Here is a 25,495-nt window from a genome sequence, read left to right as displayed (position 1 = left end):
TTCTGAAATTAGTGCTGCATATTTTTAAAAGGGTTAATTTCTTCCCCTAATTAAAAAAAAAACTGTGCTGTATATAATTTGAGAAGTGTATCTTAATTTTGAAATATTCTAAGACTTCACCTATTGTTCACCTCTATTAATCTTGTCTCTTCTTCCTGAAGATGGGGACTCCTACCTTTCTGCTCTAGCCCACCCAACATAGCTCTTAACACATGGTACTCACTGCAGAAATACTTGCTGATTAATTTTAAGGTCACAATGGCTTACTGTTCCAACACAACATACAAGTTGACTGAACATATATAGCATTCATGTATGTCACATGAAAGAAAAAAAAACCCAAACAATCCTATCCTAAAATAGCTGGAAGACTAAAACAATAAAATCAAGAGACATGAGCCCAAGGGACATAATTATTACTCTATCAAAGACAGTTCAGGGACCATTAAAAAAGAAATTCAAGGCTATTTTAGTTTGGTTAAGCAATAATACTAACCCTGGACAAATTAACACTAATATAAAAATAACTGGCTTAATGGTTGACTTACCCGAAGATTGAGCTTATGCCGGAGATCTATTAGCTGCTGTGGGGTGAGGTTGGTTATCTCTTCATGCTCATTGTAAAAATTTTTTTCAAATGGTGGATAGTCAATCTGCAGGTCCAATTATTCAAAGTTAGTCTAGAATTCAAGAGTCAAGCCTGTAAGTTTGATTTTAATGTAAAATCATCTTTTACAAATATTACACAAATAAAGCCAGAACCAGCTAGAGACAACAAAGGAATTCACTTATTCATGACACACATCCCAAAAGTACAGCCAGTATCTTTTCCTATTCCCATTTTCAATATAAACACCAACATATTTCCTAAAGAGACTCTTAAGGAGTCCTCAGATTTGAACAACCTCGATGCAGACTAAAGACTCTCTACAATGCCAAAGGCCTCAGAGGACAAGTATTGAAAGAAAATATTCCACTGTATAACATTTAAATATGTTTTGGAGTAAGCTGTTCACCTAGCTCTAAGCATTTAAAAACATTTCTAGGGCCGGCCTGGTGGCTTAGCGGTTAAGTGCGAGCGCTCCGCTGCTGGCGGCCCAGGGTTCAGATCCCGGGTGCGCACCGACGCACCGCTTCTCCGGCCATGCTGAGGCCGCATCTCACATACAGCAACTAGAAGGATGTGCAACTATGACATACAACTATCTACTGGGGCTTTGGGGGAAAAAATAAATAAATAAAATTACAAAAAAAAATAAAAATAAAAATAAAAAAACATTTCTAGTATTTCCTTTAGGGAGAGCTCTGCCTTCAGAGAGAGTTCTCTTCTTTTTAAAAACATGGAAATGTTTACGTAACTTTAAAAAAAATGTATGACCAAGCATTTCCAATTCCAAAGAGGGAAGAAGTCATTTCTGCTACTCTTTTCATAGCTTACTGTACTAAGAATACAAAACATATCACCACATATGAATTTGGCTAAATGATTCTCTTTTTGATAACACAATATGTCTACAATGAACATTTTTTAAGGAGAATTTATGCCTTTGATAGTCAAAAATTTCATAATTCTGGATACAGCTTACAATTAATTATCTTTCTATGATACTATCAACAAAAAGAAAGTTTTAAAAGTTTCCCTTTGGCATCATTAATAGGCAGGACCTTTTGTTACGCTTACCATAATGCTGCACTAAGCTATAACAGGATTTTCTTTAGTTCTCTTCTAACTTTTTATTAGAATGGAAACTCCATGAGGGCAAGAATTTTTGTCTTTGTTTACAAATTTTACATAGAAATATGTAAATATCTTTACATACATATCTTTTTGTGTCAAAAAAAAAAATTAATGTCAAGAAAGCTACTTATAGGCAGAAGGGGTATCCTGTCTCTCCTGGCAGAGTGCCCATTACATTAGGACAAGTGTGGGATACCCCAGTGTGATGATGAAGTTTGAATGCTTTGTGCCAAGTATCTCAAACATTTTATTAGATGACTATTTCAAGTATTTGTGTTTTTCCTTATTGGATTTTCACCCTTTATCATGGATGCTTCCTCCTAGATCAGTTTCACATCTGTCACATGTAAAATACCAAGGCATTAGTGGTAGCATCTGTGCAAAAGGAAATATTTGAAAAATTGAATATAACCCATACTCCAGTCTAGACCAGTAGTTATCACTTTTTAGTCTCAGGTGCCCTTTATATGCACTTAACAAAAACACAAGCTTTCTTTTATGTGGGTTATATCTATTGATATTTACCATATTAAAATTAAAACTGAACAAAAATTTCTTAATCTAGTCACTTAAAAATAACAATAAACCCATTACACGTTAACATAAATGCTTAAAAGTAACTATTTTATAACACTGTTTTACATTTTTACAAATCTCTTTAACGTGTGACTTAAAAGAAAACGGTTTCCGGGCTGGCCCAGTGGCACAAGCAGTTAAGTGCGCGCGCTCCGCTGCAGTGGCCCGGGGTTCGCCGGTTCGGATCGCGGGCACGCACCAACACACTGCTTGGCAAGCCATGCTGTGGCGGTGTCCCATACAAGGTGGAGGAAGATGGGCACGGATGTTAGCCCAGGGCCAGTCTTCCACAGCAAAAAAACAGGAGGATTGGCAGATGTTAGCACAGGGCTGATCTTCCTCACAAAAAACAAAACAAAACAAAGAAAATGGTTCCTACTATATTCAAATTGTTGCAATATGTTGCTTTGATTGAAGCCCATAAAGAAAATCTGGCCTCACAAAGATATGTAGTGGGAAAATGGAAGAGATTATTTATTAATAGCCTTTTCAGATTCTTGCAGATTTTTATTCCTCTTCACTACTACACTAAAATTTGACAAGTGATCATTTCTTAAAGGTTATTTTCACTTTGTAACCCGAAACCATATCAACGAACTTTTCACATTCCATTACATTATAATCCATGGGTCTATCATGTGCTTTGAATGGAGCTTTCACTCAAGCAAGATTTTGTAACATCATACATTGGCTATTAGAAAATGCTGGTTCACTGAGGTAGTATGCAGATAATCCAAACAGTGACACATTTCATTATATAATGTATACCAAAAAAAAATCACAGTTGTTTATCACCATGAATGTCATTACAATGGACTTTAAGTACTGAAAAGTCAATTCTAGTCAAAGTCAAGCTCACTGTGGTGAATATGTTTCCCAGATTCTAATTTTTGCTTGAATTTCTATCATTGGCAATAAACATTTTCATTTGTTTTCCTTTAAGTGTCATTCATTTTCTCAAGTGAAAACAGTGTTTCGGGGGCAAAAAAAGCAGTTAGTTCAGCTCACAACTCAAATACCTAAGCGCTTTTCCTTGAGATAACTATCATATTTTGGTATGCAACAGAAATGCTTTATTTATACTTCCCATTTTGTCACACAGAATAAAAAGACAAGTAACACAAGGGTCAAGATTTAATAAATAATTTTTACTGTTTCATCAAAGATATTCTTAAGGGCCGGCCCCGTGGCTTAGTGGTTAAGTGCACGCGCTCTGCTACTGGTGGCCCGGGTTCGGATCCCTGGCACGCACCGACACACTGCTTCTCTGGCCATGCTCAGGCCGCGTCCCACATACAGCAACTAGAAGGATGTGCAACTTAGACATACAACTATCTACTGGAGCCTTGGGGACAAAAAAAAGGAGGAGGATTGGCAATAGATGTTAGCTCAGAGCCGGTCTTCCTCAGCAAAAAGAGGAGGATTAGCACAGATGTTAGCTCAGGGCTGATCTTCCTCACAAAAAAAAAGATATTCTTAAGTGAAGCTGGCTTTTTTTCTTTTTTAACTGTAATGGTCTTGCAGAAAGGAATATAATGACTACTAGAACAGCTGGTTCCACTGTCTTGATTCATGCTAAGCTTTCAGTAGTTTTACCTACCACTGATTTTAACCACTGATGCAAATGCTGATGCAGTGAAAAAGGTAAATAATCTTAGCATTATTATGAAAATTCTTTTGACTTTGTAGACTCTCTGGAAAGATCCTTCCAGGAGTCCTTGGACCATACTTTGAGAACCATTGCTCTAAATCTAGAATCACTAGGACATGCAGGATCTAATCTGATATTTAACCTGTATGAAACACTGCATTTTTCTCAAGTGGGTATACTGATATCCTCATTTCCTTTTCCTGATTATAAGGAACCTGTAATTCCTGGTTCCATTGACCAGCCTCACCTCTGCCCCAGATCTGGGAGAAATAGTAAACATTTACAGCAATTAAAAAAAAATGCAGGCCCAAGGGTCCATTTTGAAAGGAAGATGGTAAATGATGGTCTGGAAAACAACTACAATTGCTTGAAAAAAATTCTTAGCCTAAAGTTGAATGTGAGCAAGTGATTCAGCTGTACCTTGAACAACAATATAGGCTATAAAGACCCATGGAATTTCTGACTCAACCACTTAGCAGAGATGACAAGATCCCAAAGAATAAATATTCTCATGACATAAGAATTATGAATCAGGAGTACCCAGATATTGGGAAAACCTAAATATTAAAGCTGAAGAAAACAGTATCAGCTTGAAACAAGAATCAAATTCAGCAAGGAACACCATACCTCTGAATGATCAATGGGAGGAAGAGGATCAATGATTTTTTTGGAAGGTGCAATTGGATTTCCATCACTATCATATTCCAAATTATCTTCCTCCTCCTCTTGAACCACACCAGCAGTTGGGTTTTCTGCCATGTACCGAAAATAAGCTTCCTGCAGGAAAGCACAAGAACATAATCATACCCAAGTACAATTAAGAACATTTCTGCTCCTGTAATTAGTGCACACAGTGTACCAGATGACTGCACAGTTTAAGTACCTACCAAGTAAGGCAAGACTTTTACTAGCAATGACTCCTTTAACAATAGCAGTATTCAGAGGGACAATCAGAGGAAATGAATGAGACAGTTAGTATACAAAATGATTTAACTTGTTTAACAGAAAACTTACAAATCTGTCTGTTCTACAGCTTTCCTGGGGTGGGTGTCTACCTACCCTGCCCAGAGCTGTGGAACACATGCTGTGGCTTTACAAAACCAAGTTTGGAAGTTGACTCTGATTAAAAGGGTCACAAACCTGGAAAGGGCTACTGTTCACTCTGGTTCCCTTCTCACCATCCCACAACTGAACAATGGAAAAATACTAAAAGACAGTTACTAACGTTCCATCTTGAAATACAAGAATCACAAACAGAATCCTTAGAGAGAGGTAGAGGTTAGGTGTTGCTAGAGGCCATCAGTAGATCCCACACTACTCTATTTCTTGATTTATCAGAATAAACATTAATTTTGGATTAAAAAAATCAAGCTGAATAAAGCTCCTATTTGTTTTTGATGTCATAGTTGATCAAAAGTTCCATCTTCAACATGGGGGAAAGCCACGTGAATCTTTATATTACCTACTGGTCACACATGTAGAAAAGGAGCAAGTCAAATGACATTCCCTGCTGAATGTCAAGAATGGCCATTTCAATGAAGGCAAGCTCTAGCTTGTCCCCAGTACAGACTTTGTGGGTAAAAATAAAAGATAGAAATACTGCATAGGAACTCACTTGGTCATCTTCCTCTTCAATGTCATCTCGAATACCCCTGGAAAAACAAGCGGAGAAACAAACTTCCCTGCAAATGTTCCACATACCCAGCTCCATACTTATAGCAGATTAGTGTTGAATTCCATACAGCACAGGAACTCTCAACACTAACAATAACAAAGCAGCAATAAGCACACTGTAAACTATCCATTCATCACACATGTGTGGTTTCACTCTATAAGCTGCAGTTTGCATTTCTTTTGAATGGGATGATATGGTACCCCTAGAAACATCAATTACCAACAAGTGTATAAGGAGTAAAAACTTTTGAAGATAGATACTCAAGGATCCTAGCCTTGTCAACCCCACGCAACAAATACAATGCAGTTGTAAAAAGCATTTTATATGTAAAAAAAAAAAAAAATCCTGCATTTGGTATACGCTAAAAAGAATGTCATAACTTTCTTAATGTCCCCCACAGTTTCTAGCTCTGGAGTAACTGCATTTAGCCAAAATCTTTGAGGACAGAGAGTAAAACTACATCAACTCTTTTGTAAGTTTGGGACTAAAACGCCTAAGTAGTTCACATGGAGAAGGGGACCATTGTGACTTGCTACATCTCTCAGGAGCTATAGAAAGTATGGTGGTTTAATTTCCACAGCCATCTCTTTCTAATCAGATTTTCTGCCTAAGTTAGAGCACCTGCTATTCCTAAGGCAAGCAACATAACCAGTATAAGGCAGTTGGAAGAGGATGCAACACATAGTAAGCACCGAAGAGAAGGCTGAACCTCCATATGGCATAAGAACCTTGGGGAGGGCCTGTGGCACCAACTGCCAAGGGGAGGGAAGGTCCAATCATGCCTACTTGTGCCTGGTAGCAAAAGCCTTAAGAGGAGTGTATTCAGCAAGGGAAGGAGGAGAATTCTCTTTCCCAGAGAACAAAGTATTTCAAATTCTGATTAGTTGCTAAAGCATGTTGTCACTCCTTAAATAAATTAGGTTTTATTATTTATTAATAATATACGTAGTTTTAAAAATGATATAATCACCATTACTTCTCATAATCAATCATATAGGCATTAACCTATTTTATATTAGTTATGGAACAAAAAGAACAATGAACCCAAATTTTAGTAATTATGCTCGCAACTCCCACTGTAACTCATTATGTTTACTAAAAAACTATTTACAGTTGAACACCAAACACTATTCTACCAAAAAGAATGCTTTTTAATTACTGCAAGTGCAAAGACTTTCGTCATCTTTATTACCGACAGAAATATTATTCAAGGTATAGGAAAAACTTCAAGTCAAGACACTCGTGTATTTTAATTTTTCTCTATCAACTTCGGGGAAAGAGGCTTTGTAATACTGTTGCAATTTTCACGTAACCTTTGTGAGAGAGAAGAAAACAACTTACTTCACGTTTTTTCTTTCTTTGTCCTTTTCTTCAAGCCTCTTCATGTCTCTAGCCGCCTGATCCTAATGAAACAAAAGGACATATGGAATCATATGAACTAAAAAACCTTGAAAAGGAAATTTCTTTATAAAGAATTTTTAGATTTGAACAGTGCCATTATAGTTTTAGCTATACATTTTGACAATTATTTTTTTTAAATACTATACATGGACTGTGTGATTTTTATAATCACAATATAAAAATCAATGCAATATATACGATGGATACAAAAATTAGCAAAAATGCTTGAACAGCCACTTTTTTTCTTTTTATTTAAATTAATGATATAATTATGGCTGTAATTATGGGCTTTAATTTCAGGCAAATCAGAAAAGGCAAATCATCTTTTCTCAAAGTGTGGCTTAAGACCATTTACATCAGATTACCAATGGGGCTAGAAAAAAAAAATGAAGATTTCTGGATATGACTCTGGAAAGGTGGTTCTCAAACTGAGGTGATTCTGTCCCCAGTGGACATTTGGCAATCATTTTTGGTTGTCATAACTGGAGGGGGAGGGTTGTTACTAGTATCTAGTGGGTAAAAGACACAGATGCTGCTAAACATCCTACAACACACAGGAGAGCCCCAACAACTAAGAATTATCCAGCACCCATGTCAACAGTCCTGAGGTTGATAAACCCTGCTCTAAATCTACTAAATCAGAATCCTTTGGGATGAAGTTAAATGCATGCAGTTTTTCCATTTTCCATTGGCAGTTCTTTCTTTAGTGAGGAAGATTAGCCCTGAGCTAACATCTGTGCCAATCTTCCTCAACTTTATATGTGGGTCGCTGCCACAGCATGGCTGATGAGTCGTGCAGGTCCGTGCCTGGGATCCGAACCCGGCAGAGCTGAAGCTGAAACCCTGCTGCCGAAGCAGAGCACGCCAAACTCAACCACTACGCCATGGGGCTGGCCGCTATGCCCCCCATAGGCAATTCTTATACAGAGCAAATTGATAATCATTGATCTAAACTTAAATTAATTGTTTTATACATGTGAAAATCAAGGTCAAAAGAATTAAGTAATTTTCCCCAAGGTTAAACACATTCTGCACAACTGTTTCTTGTTATAAAGCAACATGAGTTTTTCTGACTTCTTTGATTCAAACAAATGTCACTAGGGGCCAGCCCAGTGGCATAATGGTTAAGTTCACACGCTCCACTTCAGTGGCCCATGGTTTGCAGGTTCAGATCCTGGGCACGGACGTACACACTGCTCATCAAGCCATACTGTGACAGCGTCCCATATATAAAAAATAGAGGAAGACTGGCACAGATGTTAGCTCTGGGCCAATCTTCCTCAAGCAGAAAGAGGAAGACTGACAACAGATGTTAGCTTAGGGCTCATCTTCCTCACCAAAAAAAAAAGGTCACTATATATAACCTGGCATGATCAGGTGTTCTATCTAATCAAATGTTCCTGATAAAGAGGAATTATTTTAAAAAGAAATATTACACACGAATAATTGATTTTTCAAGGGACTGAGCCAGACACAAAATATACTTAAGACTATAACTGAAGTGAAGATGATATAAAAACAATGTAACATAAGAAATGGGTCGTAAACACTTACAGAACATATTTTTTAAGCCTACTTGAATCTTTTTTTGAAACAGTGGCTAAAAATAAATCTTCATCTAGTTCAAATACTAGAAAAGTTTATACTTTCTAGAAAAGTTACACCTGAGATCAGGGATTAATGCAATGCTTCGGCAAAAACACTCTCTCCAAGATCAGACACTATCCAATCTCTGTGTCCTAAAAATGAGCAAAATCCCTTTGGATACTACATCAAAAACTACCCAGAAGAATAATACTATATCAAAAAGATTAAACCTCCAAACAGCTTCAACTACTTGAAATGCCAAGCAAGCGAATTTGGGCCATTCTTGGATACTCCCACTCGAAAAGGGCTACACTAGCTTGTGCTACCAAAAATTAAATCTAAATTTAAACACAGAAAAAATCAAGAGCTGATTTTTCTTCTAATTCATCACTAGGGATCTCAAGAAATAATGAGAAACATAGCTCTTTGGGAAATGCCCCTATCTCAAAAAGATAAAAAAAAAATATACAAGGCATCTCAAACATGACAAACCATTTATTGTCTTTACTTTTAGAGAGAATCATTCAACATATTTACTAAATCACTACCATGTTGCAGAGCACATTTGTGTTCTGAATAGTTTTGGTAAGTGTTATGGCAGAAATACACAGTGCTACAAGAACTCAGATACAGAACAATACAGCAGAAGGAATACAGGCTTTGGAGTTGAATTCTGGCTCTGCTATCTATTAGGTGTTTACTCTTTGGCGAGTAATTTTAAGTTGTTCTAAATCAAAGGCAAGAAACTCAAACACCTACGGGATGCCAATCTGACAACGACTGAAGTGAGCCAGGATAAGAAAAGTTGTATTCTTTTGACACAGACACACTCTGCTGGTACTTTACTAAGTAGCAAGATTCTTCTAAAGAAGAATGCTCTAATTTTTCTTGTACCACATGGCCTTTTATTTTCTGTTATTGATAAGAGACCCAAGCTCAGAGAAATATTTCTCTACTGTAAGAGAACTACAACACAAGTGTGATGACAAATGGTTCTAAATTGTGGCCTCAATGTCAACAAGACAACAGATTGATGGAAGTATGGTGAACCAGAAAAGGCATGCTTTGTCTAAAGCAGCCAGCCATTTGCTCAGCAACAGCCTGTTTTTGCCACACAAGAATGCAGGCTTAGTATTGCCAGATTTTCCACTTTTCAAAAGTCTGAACTTTTAGACAAATCTCCTGATCTTAGAAATATTGGCTCATGTTTTTAAAAAGCAATGGCTAGGCCAAACAAAAACACATCTACAGTCATGCATCGCATAACGTTTCGGTCAATGATGGACTGCTTATATGACTGTGGTCCCATAAGATTAGTACCATGTAGCCTAGGTGTGTAGTTAGTAGGTTATACCATCTAGGTTTGTGTAAATACACTCCATGATGTTCACACATGACGAAATCACCTAACGACACATTCCTGAGAACGTATCCCTATTGTTAAGTGACACGTGACTGTATATTGGATTCTTTCTTTCCCTCTTTCCTTAGAGGAGAGATGAATTCTGGCTGAAGACTTCGGGTAACAAGTAACTGAGGAATCTGAAAGGACTTTATTTCATAAGCAAGGCAGTGACAGTGTTTGAGCAAGAGGAATAACATGATAGAAACATGCTTCAGTCTAATTAACATGGCGGGTAGCTGTATACCACATAAACGGGAGAGCAGCGAGCCTAAAGCAGGGAGACAATTTAGACCAGGCAAGAGTTAATGAGGGTATAAAGTAGGATGACTAATAGTGGAAACAAAAAGGAAGGAACAGATGCAAGAGATACTGTAAAGATGGACAGAACTTGGCAAATGATGAGAGGAAAGGCAGCATGATAAAGAAAAGAACTAGGCTCTCAGGACTACTAAGCAAGAAAAATTAGATTTTGAGTCCCAGCTCTGCCACACAGTAGCAATGTGATTTGGGGCAAGAGATTTGAATTATCTTAGGGTTATTTTCTTATTAGTTAAAAAATTATATTTATGTATTTTTTCTGTTTCTCATTATTATTCTGAGGATTAAATTAAATAAGTTATGAACATGCTTGATCATCTGGTAAAAAGAAAATAAGAAAGAGGGGCGAGTGAAAGGAAGAAGTTAAAGCCAAGGTGATTGTGTGAATTTTAGTGCAATTAAGAGAAATAAGCAAGGGCCAGCCCCATGGCTTAGTGGTTAAGTGCGCGCTCTGCTGCTGGCGGCCCGGGTTCGGATCCCGGGCACGCACCGACGCACCGCTTCTCCGGCCATGCTGAGGCCGCGTCCCACATACAGCAACTAGAAGGATGTGCAGCTATGACATACAACTATCTACTGGGGCTTTGGGGGAAAAAAATAAATAAATAAATAAAATCTTAAAAAAAAAAGAGAGAGAAATAAGCAAGACAAAACAAAGACTTAGTTGAGGAGGAAAAGATGATGAAGTGAGTTTAAGGTTCCAGGGGGACACACCCATGTAAAAATGGCCAATATGCTTCTAGAAAAGCAGAGCTAAAACCCAAGAGAGACTATGAGACTAAAAACATGAATTATCTATCCAGAAGTTAAGTTTTAGAAGTAGATGAGGTTATTTATACAGAAGTTAAGTTTTAGAAGTAGATGAGGTCACTAAGGAATGTATAAAGAGAGAAGATAGCAAATGAATATAGAGAACTGTAGAAGAATCCTCATATTTGAGAAACCTGAAGAGGATCACAAGAATGACAGAAAACAGTCAGATGGATATGTAAGGGGTTTTTTTTTGGTACAACAATGATATGATTATGTTTTTTTAAGAGTTATCTTATAGAGACACAGAACTACCGATGGATGAAATGATATATCTGAGATTTACTTTAAAATAATCTAAAAGAGGGCTGGGGAGGGGTTAGGTAACACAAGATTGGCCAAAAGTTATTTGATAAAGTAGGGTGAAGGGCACATGGGGGCTCATTTTATTATTCTACTTTTGTCTGTGTTTGAAATTTTTCATAATAAAAAGTAAATAAGTCAATAAATAGAAAAGTCAAAGAGATGAGAGAAAAAGGACAAAATGCAAAATCACAAAAAACAAATGAGAATTTTAAGAAGGAAGTGGTCACAAGTTTCAATTTCTACAGGGAGGTCATGGATGTTGATGTAATGCTGATAATAAATAAACATTACAAGTACAGAATACAGAATTCATAATTTTATCAATTTAAGATTAATTGCCTTAAGTAAATATGTAATTAATAAATGCTAGATTGAATGAGAATGTTCAATTCCACTTAAAAATATACCAATAATTATTAAAACAAAACATACACACACACACACGAATCTTGAGCTCCTATGTTCAAGGGTTACAGTTCAAATTTCTAGGCACTGATCATCTCTGAAAACACTACAGGGCAAGTGGAAGTATATTTAAGAAACTGCGGAGTACAACAGCAAAATTCTCCAAAAAAAAAAAGGCGGGGGCGAGAAAACAAATTCTGAACAAGGACTGAAGCACAAGGTTAATTTGATCTATTTATAACTGCTGAAAATTTTTCACAAAATAGAGTTGATACTTGCCTCCACTTCAGCCATGAATGCCTCCAAGGGATCATCATCACTGTCAGAATCTACTGGCTTGGAATGGAACTGTTGGCGGGTAGGCGAGTTTTCAGCAGGAATGTAAGGTAAATCAACATTGCTAGAGTCTTCTTCCTCATCTTCAAAATATCTGAAAATTAAAATGTGTGAATGTAAAGTGAATGTTTAGTTTGGCGTCAGTGAATCTTTCATTTAACAGAAATTTTTACTATGTTATATGTTACTATTAAGAGATTTAAACTATACAGGTCAAATTAGAGACCTCCAGGTTTTGGCTAAGGACCTAATTATTAAGTATTACTTAACACATGCAAAATTCTAATATTGCAAAAAAAAGACACAGCAGATTCTCCACTTCAACAGCGCCTGTCCAAATCACATTTCCAGTTCTGTTAAAAGCGATGAGTTTTCAGTACAAATTTAGTATATCATTGTCGAATAGATATAGCAAATATTTAAAGAGTGTATGCTATGAAAAAAATTACTTTTGTATGAAACATTAAAAACCTAGTTTATTCTTTATAATCCTCTAAAAACTTTTAGATATATTCCCAAGGCTAGTGACTTTCTTCAGAAGTTCTGGGCTATTTTCTGAGGACCAAGAGAAAACTTCTAGAATTAAAAATAAATGCTCAATTCAAAATCATTCACCAGGGGCCGGCCCCGTGGCATAAGCGGTTAAGTGCACGCGCTCTGCTGCAGCGGCTCGGGGTTCGCCGGTTCCGATCCCAGACACGCACTGATGCACGGCTTGTCAAGCCATGCTGTGGCAGCGTCCCATATAAAGTAGAGGAAGACCGGCATGGATGTTAGCCCAGGGCCAGTCTTCCTCAGCAAAAAAGAGGAGGATGGGCAGATGTTAGCTCAGGTCTGATCTTTCTCACCAAAAAAAACAAACCCAAAATCATTCACCATACTACTTAAGTATTCAGAAAAGACAACTTCAAAGTCTGGAGAAAGCATCACTTTCCCTCTAACAAACTTCCCAGAAAAGGATGTCTATGCAGCTCTTTATAAACTAAAACAAAAAAAAACATTGTTTTTGGGCCAGCCCCGTGGCTTAGCGGTTAAGTGCACGCACTCCACTACTGGTGCCCCGGTTCAGATCCCAGGTGCGCACGGACGCACCGCTTCTCTGGCCATGCTGAGGCCGCGTCCCACATACAGCAACTAGAAGGACGTGCAACTATGACATACAACTATCTACTGGGGCTTTGGGGGGGAAAAAAAAGGAGGAGGATTGGCAATAGATGTTAGCTCAGAGCCAGCCTTCCTCAGCAAAAAGAGGAGGATTAGCACGGATGTGAGCTCAGGGCTGATCTTCCTCACAAAAAAACAAACAAACAAAAAAAACCATTGTTTAGACCTTACCTCAAAATTAAATAAAATAGTAATATAATCAAATATTAATTTAAGCAAATAACAACTGCAGCTTAAAATTTTAAAGCATTTCAAGTCTTCATAGGAATTATTTTAAAAGTTCTAACAACTGTAATGTGCTACACACACACAAACACATACTCATTTATATAGCAGGTTTCATTGAACTAATGAAAAAGTGTCCCTGGGAGGGCCGGCCCCGTGGCTTAGCGGTTAAGTGCGCGTGCTCCGCTGCTGGCGGCCCGGGTTCGGATCCCGGACGTGCACCGACGCACCGCTTCTCCGGCCATGCTGAGGCGGCGTCCCACATACAGCAACTAGAAGGATGTGCAGCTATGACATACAACTATCTACTGGGGCTCTGGGGGAAAAATAAATAAATAAAATTATAAAAAAAAAAAAAAAGAAAAGAAAAAGTGTCCCTGAACTGGTAAACTGCTCTCTAGAATAATAATCCCTGACTTTGCTGAACCTTAAACAGCTACTTCTGTATTTAATTCCTGATTAACATACCAGTTTTTAAAAATGCTGCTGTGTACTTTAAAACCTTCAATCTTGAGGGGGCCAGCCCAGTAGTGCAAGCAGTTCAGTGCACACATTCCACTGTGGCGGCCCAGGGTTCGCCGGTTTGGATCCCGTGCGCGCACCAATGCACCGCTTGGCAAGCCATGCTGTGGCGGCGTCCTATATAAAGTGGAGGAAGATGGGCACGGATCTTAGCCCAGGGCCAGTCTTCCTCAGCAAAACAAGAGGAGGATTGGCAGATGTTAGTACAGGGCTGATCTTCCTCACAAAAAAAAAAACCAAAAAACAAAAACTTCAATCTTGAAAATTTTTTTAATGAAAAAAAATCGTCACAACCAGGCTGGAAATGATAGCATTAAGAGATTTCTTCAGACTTGGCAAAAAGAAAAGTTATAACCTATAGGAATTAGAGCTCAAAACTTCAAACTCCAGTTTCTTATAACAACTACCTTATTAGACAATCAAGTTAAAAAAGATAATTGGTAAATGTTTCCTGAGAACTGTGGGCAAAAATCTGAGTACATTTTTCTACTACTATATGATGTCACAACATACTAGTTTTGAGGACTTAGGTATTGAGGTAAATTCTGTCTCTAGCAGTTCTGACACCTGCCTGTGTTTACGAAACAACTTATATAGTGTAAATAAAACACTTTAGTAAAGACCATCAAAAACCATGTGGATTTTTAAAACTCTTCAGCTATATTTAGGTTTCGATGGCCTCAAATCCTTTTTGGAACAAGTACTGTGAAGGTATAAGTAAGCACACAAGTATTATATTCCTTACAAATGAGTAGTAGACTGAATAATTTCACTTTTTAGGTACAATGCAATTCAGTGAGACAACCAATTTAAGAAGTCATATTAGGGGTCGGTGGCGTAGCGGTTAAGTGCATGTGCTCCGCTGCAGCGGCCCGGGGTTCACAGGTTCGGATCCCAGGCTCACACCAACGCACTGCTTGTCAAGCCATGCTGTGGCAGCGTCCCATACAAAGTGGAGGAAGATGGGCACAGATGTTAGCCCAGGGCCAGTCTTCCTCAGCAAAAAGAGGAGGACTGACAATGGATGTTAGCTCAGGGCTAATCTTCCTCACCAAAAAAAAAAGAAGAAGAAGAAGAAGTAGTAGTCATATTACAATTTGGGAAACAAATGGTTTCTTTGCCTCAATTTCTGTTGATGGCATGAATTTCTCAAAGCCCAACCTTTAATAAATTACTAGAAATTACCACTTACGCATTTTCTTCATCAAAGTTGGCCCGTTTAGATCCAATTTTGTAGAAAGAAGGGAGCTGAGGTGGAGCCGACTTTCCAAATCCAGAAGAAGAGCTGGTTGCCCCAAAGGCACTGTGGGACTGTTGTGGGAGTTTTGGTTCCTCCTTCTTTCCAGCACTAATGGCAAAACCTCCAAAGCCAAATCCCCTCTTAGTGCCAGGGCCACCTTTGTTCCAGTTCATGGTGTCAATGATTGATCTGTTATGCATAAGATACACTAGTATAAATTTAACTTTATGACGTAAATAGCCCACTTATTTTTATGTCTCTTTCAACCTCTACCTATAATTTTATTTTAAACTTTTGCCCCAATTAAAACTTTACCTTTTGTACTTCACATACGCAATATGCTAACCTCAACAAAATGGTCACATTTTCTAAGACACAGAAGAAACTGTTATTTATTTTATTGGGATATCAATCTAAACAGGAATGTAGTATCTAATATCATCTCCTTCAAACAGATCTGATTGCTAATTTAACATCTTATTAAGCTGCCAAAAATACTCATAAGACAATAAATATTTTGGGGGATCTGATATGTACTAGGCTTGTGTTAGGCAACTGAAGATACCAGAAAAGCCTTAAATCTCTTAATCTTTAATCATCACGGAGTTTACAGTCTACCAGGAAAATAGACGAAAAAAAAAGACAAAAGACAAAAACAGCCTACCATTATAATATAATGTAATGGTATAAGAGAGATTGAGGTGCTATCAGCAAGACTGTCTCAAAATTAAAGATTATCCTCTGGTAATCACATCTGGAGGAATCAAAGAATCAAAACTTAAAAGATAAGATCCGTTATTTGTAGAAAGTATCTATGTAATTGTCTCTGAAGGGTACTTATGAACCATGCATTTATTGAGCAACTGCCCTCTAGAACACTATCCAGGAAGAAACCATGATTCACTGATAAGTTGCCTTAAGTATTCAGTTAGCCTATGGTTAAGGATTACACAGAAATTTCCTGAGCATTGATGAAATCGCTTTAAAAACAATAGCTTATATCTTATTAGTCTAGGCTCCAAAAAACCTTTTTCAATGACACATTACCTAAGTTTTGTAGAAAAGCAGAAAACTCAGAAAGTAAAAAGGAACAAAATTTAAAACTATGTACCTGAAATTTCCTCTCCTAGATACGTAATTTTGTTGATATCTTTTGCTATTTTTCCTACGAATATGTGTGTATACACACACACAAAATTTAAAAACTACATTGAAAAACATAATAATAAAACATACTGTACATATTGTTTTAGTTACTGATTTCTTCACCTAATGATATACTATGAACATCTTTAAAAGTCAGTAAATACACTTCTTCACTACTGTTTTAAAATGTGAAATATATCATATATCTTTGTGCATACCCTTAATTACTTCCTTAGGATCAATTTTTAAAACGCAATTGCTTAGCGAAAGGGAATATGCATTCTAAGTTTTAAAAATTTTAATTACTACTTACATTTATGCAAAAGTGTCCATTACACACTGAGTAAAATAAGACGGGCATAAAACAAGGTGGGTGGTATGATTCAATGTAAAAACGTGTTACATATACAGAGATAGCTGGAGGGTTGTTTACCAAAATGTTAACAGCAGTTATTTGACTTTTACTTTCTTCTTTGAATTAAAGTTTACCATTAATAAGAAAAATTACAATGTTTATAACAAACTCTGAAGCCAATGTGGAAAGGAGTTCCAAAAACTGCTTTTTATGATTGACACTGTTGAAGGGACCAGGAACAACTCTAGTTTTCTGGTTCTATTCCCCTCCCCCATATATACCTGATAAGTTTTGTTTGAACTGCTATTATATAGCACTTAGTTCAATCTGCTTAGTATTAAATTTGATTTATGCTCTGTCAATCTCTACCCTTAGGCCACCCTTAGTTCCAGGTAGGGACTGTCTTTACTCATTTTGGACCTTCCATAAAAGTTACACATGGCTAAAATAAGTACTTAATAAGTACTTGTTTATTTGAATTTAATTAAGACCATCTGCTTTCTTCAGGAATCCCTTGAGGGGAATCAACACAATTCTGGTGAGATGAGATTTAGTAAGAATATTTACATCCAAGAAAATTTTAGCATCTGATGTTTTTTTTTTCTTTTTTTTTTTAATTTTTTGTTTATTGCAGTAACATTAGTTTATAACATTGTAAAAATTTCAGGTGTACATCATTGTACTTCTATTTCTGCATAGATTACATCAAGTTCACCACCAAAATACTAATTACAACCCATCACCACACACATGTACCGAAGTATCCCTTTCACCCTCCTCCCTCCCCCCATCCCCTCTGGTAACCACCAATCCAATCTCTGTCCCTATGTGTTTGTTTATTGTTGTTATCTGATAATGTTTTACCAATTTATGAGCCTGGCTTTACAAGAGCTGTTCCTAAGCAACAAAAATGATGGACTCTGAATTTTAACCTCATTTTCCCTAGTGTATATAATGTATAATGAGGGGCTAATCAATAAGCCATAGAAATCAGAAGGTAGGCAAAGGAAGGATAGGAAAAAAATCTTTAAGTTTGGGTAGCTTTTAAGAATCACATCAACAATCTGCTAGCAGGAAAACTTTCACTGGTTTAGTGAAAGCCTGCTGAGGAAGGTCAGGCAGTGTTATTAAGTACTGGGCATTTACAGACGAAAGATACAGTCCCATTCTCAAGGAGTTCACGTTGTAGTTTCAGCCAGCTAAAAAAAACATTATATGTTCTAACAGAAGTATTGCACAAAGCGCATTCAATGGTGTCCCAAGAGAGGGGTACCCAACCCAGGATGAGTAGAGGAGAAGGCACAGAAGTTTTTCTGGAGATACACTGGTGTTAAGTTTTGAAATCTCAAGAGGCATTAGACCAGGGAAAAAGCATCAGAGCAGGGCATTTTAAATTGAGGGAACTCTAAGTACTACCTCAGGGAACTGGGAATAGTTCAGTGCAGCTAGAGTTCCAGTTCTGTAGGACATTTGGGAAAGTTGCAGGACACACGCTCAAAAAGACAGGCAGGGCCTAGATGAACAGCTTAGTATGCTATGCTAAGAATACACCATACAAAACTATATTCTGCCAGTTATAAGGAATCTTAATTTTAAGCAAAAAGGGGACACATTTCAGATCAGTGTTTCAGAAAGATAAGATGAGAGACATATATGAAAAGTTGGAGCCAACAAGATGCAAAACATGCAATAATTTTTTCTTTACTCTTCAGAGAGTTAGGTCAACCAAAAGACTGAGAACACTTTAGTGCCCCTGAGCCTTTCACTAGTTGATTTAGAACACACTGCCCTTTTCCCCTAATTTATTGCCTCAACAAGGCCAAACAACTGTGCTTTCTAAATACCCCGCTGACTAGAACGTTAGCTCCATGAGGGCAGGGACTTTGCCTGTTTTGCCCAGCACTTTATCCTTAGTGCCTAGTGTGTGTGTAGTAATCTAAAAATTTTTGTTGAATAAATATCATGCCTTCAGGCTCTTCAAAATTCATCCCAGCATTTGTGAAAACCGTCATCTTCCATTATTACACACCTCACTATCTAGCCATCCAGCCTTCCTGATTAAATCGAAGCCAGATCATCCTCAAGGTACCATTAATTCCTTACTCTCTTGACAAGTTTTTCCTACTATTATACCATGTATATGGCTACTTAACCTCGACAGTCACAGAGGTTTGAGAAATTATAGCTGATAGGAGAAGCGAAAGATAGCCAACCTAATCTCTATTTGGTTTTATGATGTTAAAAAAAAAGATGAACCCTCTTCTGCTTAGATTATTAATTGGCAATCTCTAAACAAACACTGGACAAGAGACATCTACTAAATAGTTGATAACGAGGTCAAAGCAGTGAGGATATTAAAAGATTAACTATCCTCCTGCTATTTGTGGGTCTCCTCAAAGCTCCATTTGGTCTTAACAAACACACACACAGGCGCTTCTGAGCCTTCTCTCAGGTTATAATAATATACCTGTATCCTTCCTACTAAGCTGGTAAACTCATATCAAATAGCTCTGAAACTTCACCGCTGCCTTCATAAACACTTCTCAGATTGATGACAGAAATGGCGAGAACACCCACTAGCTTCAGTGCATACAGAAATCACCACATGGTTTTCAACACACAGGTATAATTCACCGACTTCATTAAAAACAATAAACAACAACAACAACAAATCCAATTAAAAATGAGCAAAGGACTTGAATAGACATTACTCCAAAGAACATATACAAATGGCCAACAAGCATATGAAAAGATGCTCACCATCACTAATCATTGGGAAAATGCAAATCAAAACCACATCACCTCACATCCATTAAGATGGCTACTATAAAAAAAAAAAACCACAACAGAAAATAACAAGTGTTGGCAAGGATATGGAGAAACTGGAACCCTTATACATTGCTGGTGGGAATGTAGGATTGTTCAACCCCTGTGGAAAACAGTATGGTAGTTCCTCAAAAAATTAATTGCAGAACTACCATATGATTCAGCAATTCCACTTCTGGGTATATACCCAAAAGAATTGAAAGCAGTCTACCCATGTTCATAGCATCATTATTCACAGTAGCCAAAAGGTGGAAGCAACCCAAGTGTCCATTGATGGAAGAGTAGATAAACTAAATGTGGTGAGACTTTATATATATATAGCAATATTATTCAGCCTTAAAAAGAAAGGAAATTCTGACACATGCTACAACATGAATGAACCTTGAGGACATCATATTAAGGAAATAAGCTAGTTACAAAAGGACAAGTACTATGTGATTCCACCTGTATGAGGTCCCTAGAGTAGTCAAACTCAGAGACAGAAAGCACAATGGTAGTTGCTGAGGGCTGGAGGAAGCAGGGAATGGGGAGTTATTGTTTAATGGGTACAGAGTTTCATCTTTGCAAAATGAAGAGTTCTGTGGACACTATGGTGCTGACGGTAGCAAAACAACGTGGATGTACTTAATGCCACTAAACTGTACACTTAAAAATGGTTAAGATTTTTTTTGTGTGAGGAAGACCAGCCCTGAGCTAACATCTAATGCCAATCTTCCTCTTTTTGCTGAGGAAGACTGGCCCTGAGCCAACATCTGTGCCCATCTTCCTCTACTTTATATGGGACGCCACCACAGCATGGCTTAACAAGCAGTGCATCGGTGTGCACCCAGGATCCGAACCTGCGAACCCCAGGCCGCTGCAGCAGAGCGCATGCACCTAACCACTGCACCACTGGGCTGGCCCCTAAAATGGTTAAGATTTCTATATGTATTTTACCACAATCTTAAAAATAAGAAAATTTTTAGTTATTTTATTCAGTTTATGAGGGAGGAATGCAAACGTACTTTTGACTATTTGACTACATTTTTTTCTTTTTAAAAAAGATTGCTTTTTAAATAAAAACATCTACTTTGGAAAGAATTAGTATATAATAGAACCATAAACAAAATTTAATGAGCATGTGCTTTGAAGACAACAACCTAAGTTGGGTCTTAGTAATAACAAACATTGTTTTATACGGACCAATAACCACTTTCTACTATGTACCCAGTACTTTGAGGGACACCTCTCCTCTCCACCTCCACCACTGCAATAATTTCCTAACAAATCTTTCTGACTGTTATCCTGCCTCCACACCACTACTAGGAGTGATCAGTAATTCAAAATATACTGAGTGCCTATTTTGCCAGGCACTGTTCTAGGTGCTGAGGATACAGTAATGGAATCAGACACAGCCCCAGCCCTCAGGGAACTCAGTCTGCTCCAAGAGAAAGAAAAACCAAATCATATTTCAGGCAGTAAAAGTGCTACAAAAAAAAAGCAAGGCAAGGGGTAAGCTATTACAGATAGAAAGAAGGCAGGTAACACCTCTTTGAGGAGACTGATACTTGACAAGTAACCCCCCCCCACCCCCACAATTCTACTGTTCTAAGAATGTCTGTTTTGCTGGAAAAGTCATGGTGATGTACATCTAGAGGCTGCATCTACAATCAGTAAATATTTCAGAATCTATGAGAAGTGACTCTATGTGGTGAAGTATAAAACGGTGAACTAATAGTGGGTCAGAGATAAATAGCAAAAAGAGAAAATGAATTTCCACATCCTTTGGCAGAGTAACATCGTGTTTGTTAACAGTGTGGAACAAGGGAAAGTCACACTCAAGGGAGGCGAGCATTCACATGCTCAGAAAAACCCTCTTCCAGGTTCTTCCAGATCCCAGCACCAAACCTTCCTGACACACATTTCTGATTCTATCATTCTCTTCAATTCAATAGCTCTCCATAGTTACTCAATCAGGCTGGAATGAGACTCTCCATTACGGCAACAAACTACTGTACTTTACCATTCATATTTCCCAGGGTTTCCCCACATGCACCAGTTTTTCCAGAAAACCAAGCACTTTGATGAATGCTCTTCCCTCTACCAGGATTCCCTCCCCACCAAATCTCTCACTCTACCTACCTACCAAAGTCCTATCTTTCAAAGTCCATCTCAAATACCAACTCCTAGAACTATGACATACATGATTCCCCCAGGGGCCGGCATAGTGGTTAAGTTTGCGCACTCCGCTTTGGCGGCCCCGGGGTTTCCTGGTTCGAATCCCAGGCGCTGCGCTGACCAGCGCACTGCTCATCAAGACATGCTGTGGCGGTGTTCCATATACAAAATGGAGAAAGATGGGCACGGATGTTAGCTCAGGGCTAATCTTCCTCAGCAAAAGAGGACAATTGGCAATGGATGTTACCTCAGGGCCAATCTTCCTCATCAAAAAAAAATATATATACATATATATACATATGATTCTCCCAGAGAAATCCTATCTTTCCTCAAAATCCCTTTCTAGTCTTAAAACACCCAACATTTAATCATAACTACTATTTGTGTTCTTGTTTTCTCTCTCTAACTCCATGAGGGGTTTCATGGGTGAAGAAGTAGGCTTATGCATTTTTTATCTCTTGTGTTTTTCAGGGTATATACTCATTATTCATGTTTATTCAATATATAGGAGACCCAAAGAGATTTTCAACTTGGCTGAGGAGAAAAATTAAAGATAGCATAAAGTCCTAGTTGGTATGGTTCTAGGCACTAAAATGCTATTATTTATTAGAAAATCATAAGCATAGTAACGTAGCACAGACTGGAGAGAGGCTGACTATGTTCAAACTCTAGCTTTGCCACTAACTTGATGTGAACCTCAAGGAAGTTATTTAGCTTCTCTGGGTCTTAGTTTCCCCATCTGTAAGATGGTGAGACATCACCTACTACACAGTTCTACTTCACAGAGTTGGTGTGAAAAATTGAGTTTATACACAAAAACACACTTAGAATAAACTTGGCACATAGTAAGTGTACAATATGTATTAGCTGTCATGTTTATCATTGTTATTTCTCAGAAGTCAATTTCTCCATTGGTAAATGGAGAATATCAAGCCAGACTTCTCAGAACTTTCAACACAGGGATTACACACACAATTGCCACATGACACTGAAGATGTCAGAGATCACTGTGAGCTGACAAGTGGGGACAGGCTTCATAGGAGAGCTAGGACACAGATTAGGCACAGAAAGACGCAAGCTGAGTAGAGAAGTGTAAAGGAATAAGACATTCTAGGGAGGAAAACTAAAATAGCAAAGGCTAGGAGTTGGAATAACTGTGGAACATGAGATAATTTGGCTATATAGTTTATGTTTTGAGCAATGGTGGAAAATAAGATATGATCTAAATGACTTTAAAAATAGTGGACTAAAAACAACTGATTATAAAACGACATAATCTTTATCACTTGTGTTTTTGGAGTAGGAGAGATATCTAGCGACAGCTGATTAGCATCTACTCTAACAATCTGCCTTGAGAACATCTCACACACTATAAACCAGTCAGTTCTTTAACATGAATCTGTACAAAACCCAAGAATTTTATCACCTTCTTCTAAAGCCAAATATAAGTAAATGGTGGGTTACACTTATTTGAGAAGCATCTCTGTTAGCTTAAAGAAAGTAACAGCTGATTATATGAATATTGACTTGATAAAACTAAAATACTATAAAGAACTGCACTCTATCAATTATATTAAATTATTACAATGTAAGTCAAATCTTAACCACTCCGCTGCTCAAAACCCTCAGACGGTCCCCGTTCCAGGCAGAGCAAAGTGAAATGCTCGCAATAACCTAAAAGGTCCTGGTTGTTCTATGCTCCCCCCAGTTCTTCCCTGACCTTATCTTCTACTACTCCCTCCTTGGCTCACAGCGCTCCAAGAACATTGGTCTTCCAACTGTTCTTCTAACAGGCCAGCATTGTCCTCTTTAAGGCCTTGACACTTGCTATTCCGTCTGCCTGGAACATTCCTTTCCCCAGATACTCGCTGGGCTCACTCCCTCACCTCCTTCTAGTACCTTAAATATCAGCTTGTCTGTACATACTTCCCTGACCATCCTATTTCAAAATGCAACACCCCCTCAACCCTCTTTCCAGTTTTATTTTTTTACAGAAGGCACTAATCATCTAACACTCAGTATAATTTATGCATTTATTGTCTCTCTTCCCTACCACAAAATAAGTTTCATGAAGGCAGGAGTCACAGACCTAGACAAGTGCTAGGAAATAGGCACACAGTAGGCATCAATAAAAACAGTGCCTGAATGAACTGCAGATTAGGCCATATAATGCCCCTTCCAGGTACAGGAAAATACAGCATACGTTTTTTTTTGCACTACTGAAAGTCTAAAAATTAATTTTTGTACAAAACACTTATTGCTCACCTATGTGCCAGAACTGGTCTTAGCTCTGGCAAGTTAAAGTGAATGAAGACATAAACTCTGCCCTTTAGGAGTTTCGGCGTGCGTATATGGGGGAGAACAGATACAGAAACATCACTTACAAAAAACAATATACAGGGAAGCCAAAAGAAACTGAATGACCGCCTAAAGGAGTGAGGGGCAAAGGGGGAAACGGTTCATTAAGGTGACAAGGAAGCTATGATTTCCCAAAACTCTCGACTAGTACGATAGTTCTTCCCTATATTATTGGTGCGTAAGCTTGCAACTCCAGGTAAATTATTGACTGACATCAGATAGGCTCTTAAGCAGGCCGCAAAAAAGTTTGTGTGACGACAGTGATGCTAATTAGTGATCTACTCAAGGCTGCACAAAAATCACCGACAGTGTTTTTACTGCCTTCCGATTCGGCAACTTCTGCCTATCGGGTCTCCCCGATTTGGAGGCTTGCATCTGCCAAGTGCTGCCGACTTGGGTCAGAATCCTGCCGGTGGCTATCCCTTCCCTACCAGGGGGGGCGGTCGGGCGACTCCGGAAAGCCGCCAACTGGGCCTCGGTAAGAGGTGCGGGAAAAGCGGGAGCCGTGGGAGGGCGTCGCGGCTCCGAAGGACCCCTGGAGCCCCGCACTCCCACCCCTCCTCGGCCTCCTGGGCCTTCGGTGCCCGCAGGCTCTCCCGACTCTTTGTTAAGCAACGCCGCAGTTCCCGGGCCCTCGCTAGGCCCCGCAGTTGCCTCCAGTGCCCCCAAGGGGCAGCGGTCCCACGTCCAGACTCACCTCTCACAAACCTGCTGCTGTGGCCGCAGCTGCAGCTGCTACTACCACCTACGCGGAGAGAATCCCGCGGCCCGAAGTACGCGCGGTCCAGGCCGCGTCCCGCCGCGCTCCTCCCTCTCCGCCCCCTTCGCGGCCGCCGCCTCTCGGCCCGTTGCTGAAGGGGGAGGGGAACGCACACCTGACATGCGCAGTGCAGAGCGCGCGGGGAGAAGGGCGGGGCCTGGGGCTATGGCTCCCGGAAGGCGCCGTGGGCTCTCGACCTTAAAGCTCCAGAATGCTTTCTAACTCCTCAGACGCTCTGACGGGACACTGCTGCTGGGGGGGGGGGGGTGTTCATGGCCCATCTAGGAAGTGGGCCTGGTAATGAAGAAAGAGTAGCAGTGACAGGGAGTCGCCCAAAAATCCCAAGAAAAGGGCTTTGGCGGAAACCACATATACATACAATTGTCGACCCCCTAAACTCTAATCCTGGGCAACATTTCTCCGCTTGCCTCTGGCCACGTGGTCCCATAGAGCATGGCTACCTTTAGCTTCCGGAGCACCAGTTTAGCGTGATGACAACTTGACTGAACCCTAGTGGAGAGGGCTGGGATCGGC

The 25,495-nt window shown here is 38.8% G+C and overlaps 1 protein-coding gene across 3 annotated transcripts in view; it reads right to left on the bottom strand.

Moving 5' to 3' along the window:
- Positions 1-25,478, bottom strand: part of DDX42 (DEAD-box helicase 42) — a 38,184-nt gene extending 12,706 nt beyond the window's left edge. Inside the window, exons 1-7 of one of the 3 annotated variants that reach the window (XM_058561354.1) lie at positions 25,423-25,478; positions 15,312-15,548; positions 12,152-12,302; positions 6,982-7,043; positions 5,581-5,617; positions 4,593-4,742; positions 549-653 (exon numbers count right to left, since the gene is read on the bottom strand). In XM_058561354.1, coding sequence (XP_058417337.1) covers positions 549-653; positions 4,593-4,742; positions 5,581-5,617; positions 6,982-7,043; positions 12,152-12,302; positions 15,312-15,532 — 726 coding nt within the window. In that variant the 5' untranslated portion in view covers positions 15,533-15,548; positions 25,423-25,478. Of the gene's footprint in view, positions 1-548; positions 654-4,592; positions 4,743-5,580; positions 5,618-6,981; positions 7,044-12,151; positions 12,303-15,311; positions 15,549-24,898; positions 25,029-25,422 lie in introns of those variants that run through there. The other 2 variants (XM_058561353.1, XM_058561355.1) reach the window with 2 other exon arrangements.
- Positions 25,479-25,495: the final 17 nt, after the last annotated feature.

Source organism: Diceros bicornis, chromosome 18, assembly GCF_020826845.1.
Source record: "Diceros bicornis minor isolate mBicDic1 chromosome 18, mDicBic1.mat.cur, whole genome shotgun sequence".
NCBI lineage: Eukaryota > Metazoa > Chordata > Mammalia > Perissodactyla > Rhinocerotidae > Diceros > Diceros bicornis.
Note: the sequence above shows the minus strand (reverse complement) of the source record. Positions and strands in the feature narration are given on the sequence as shown.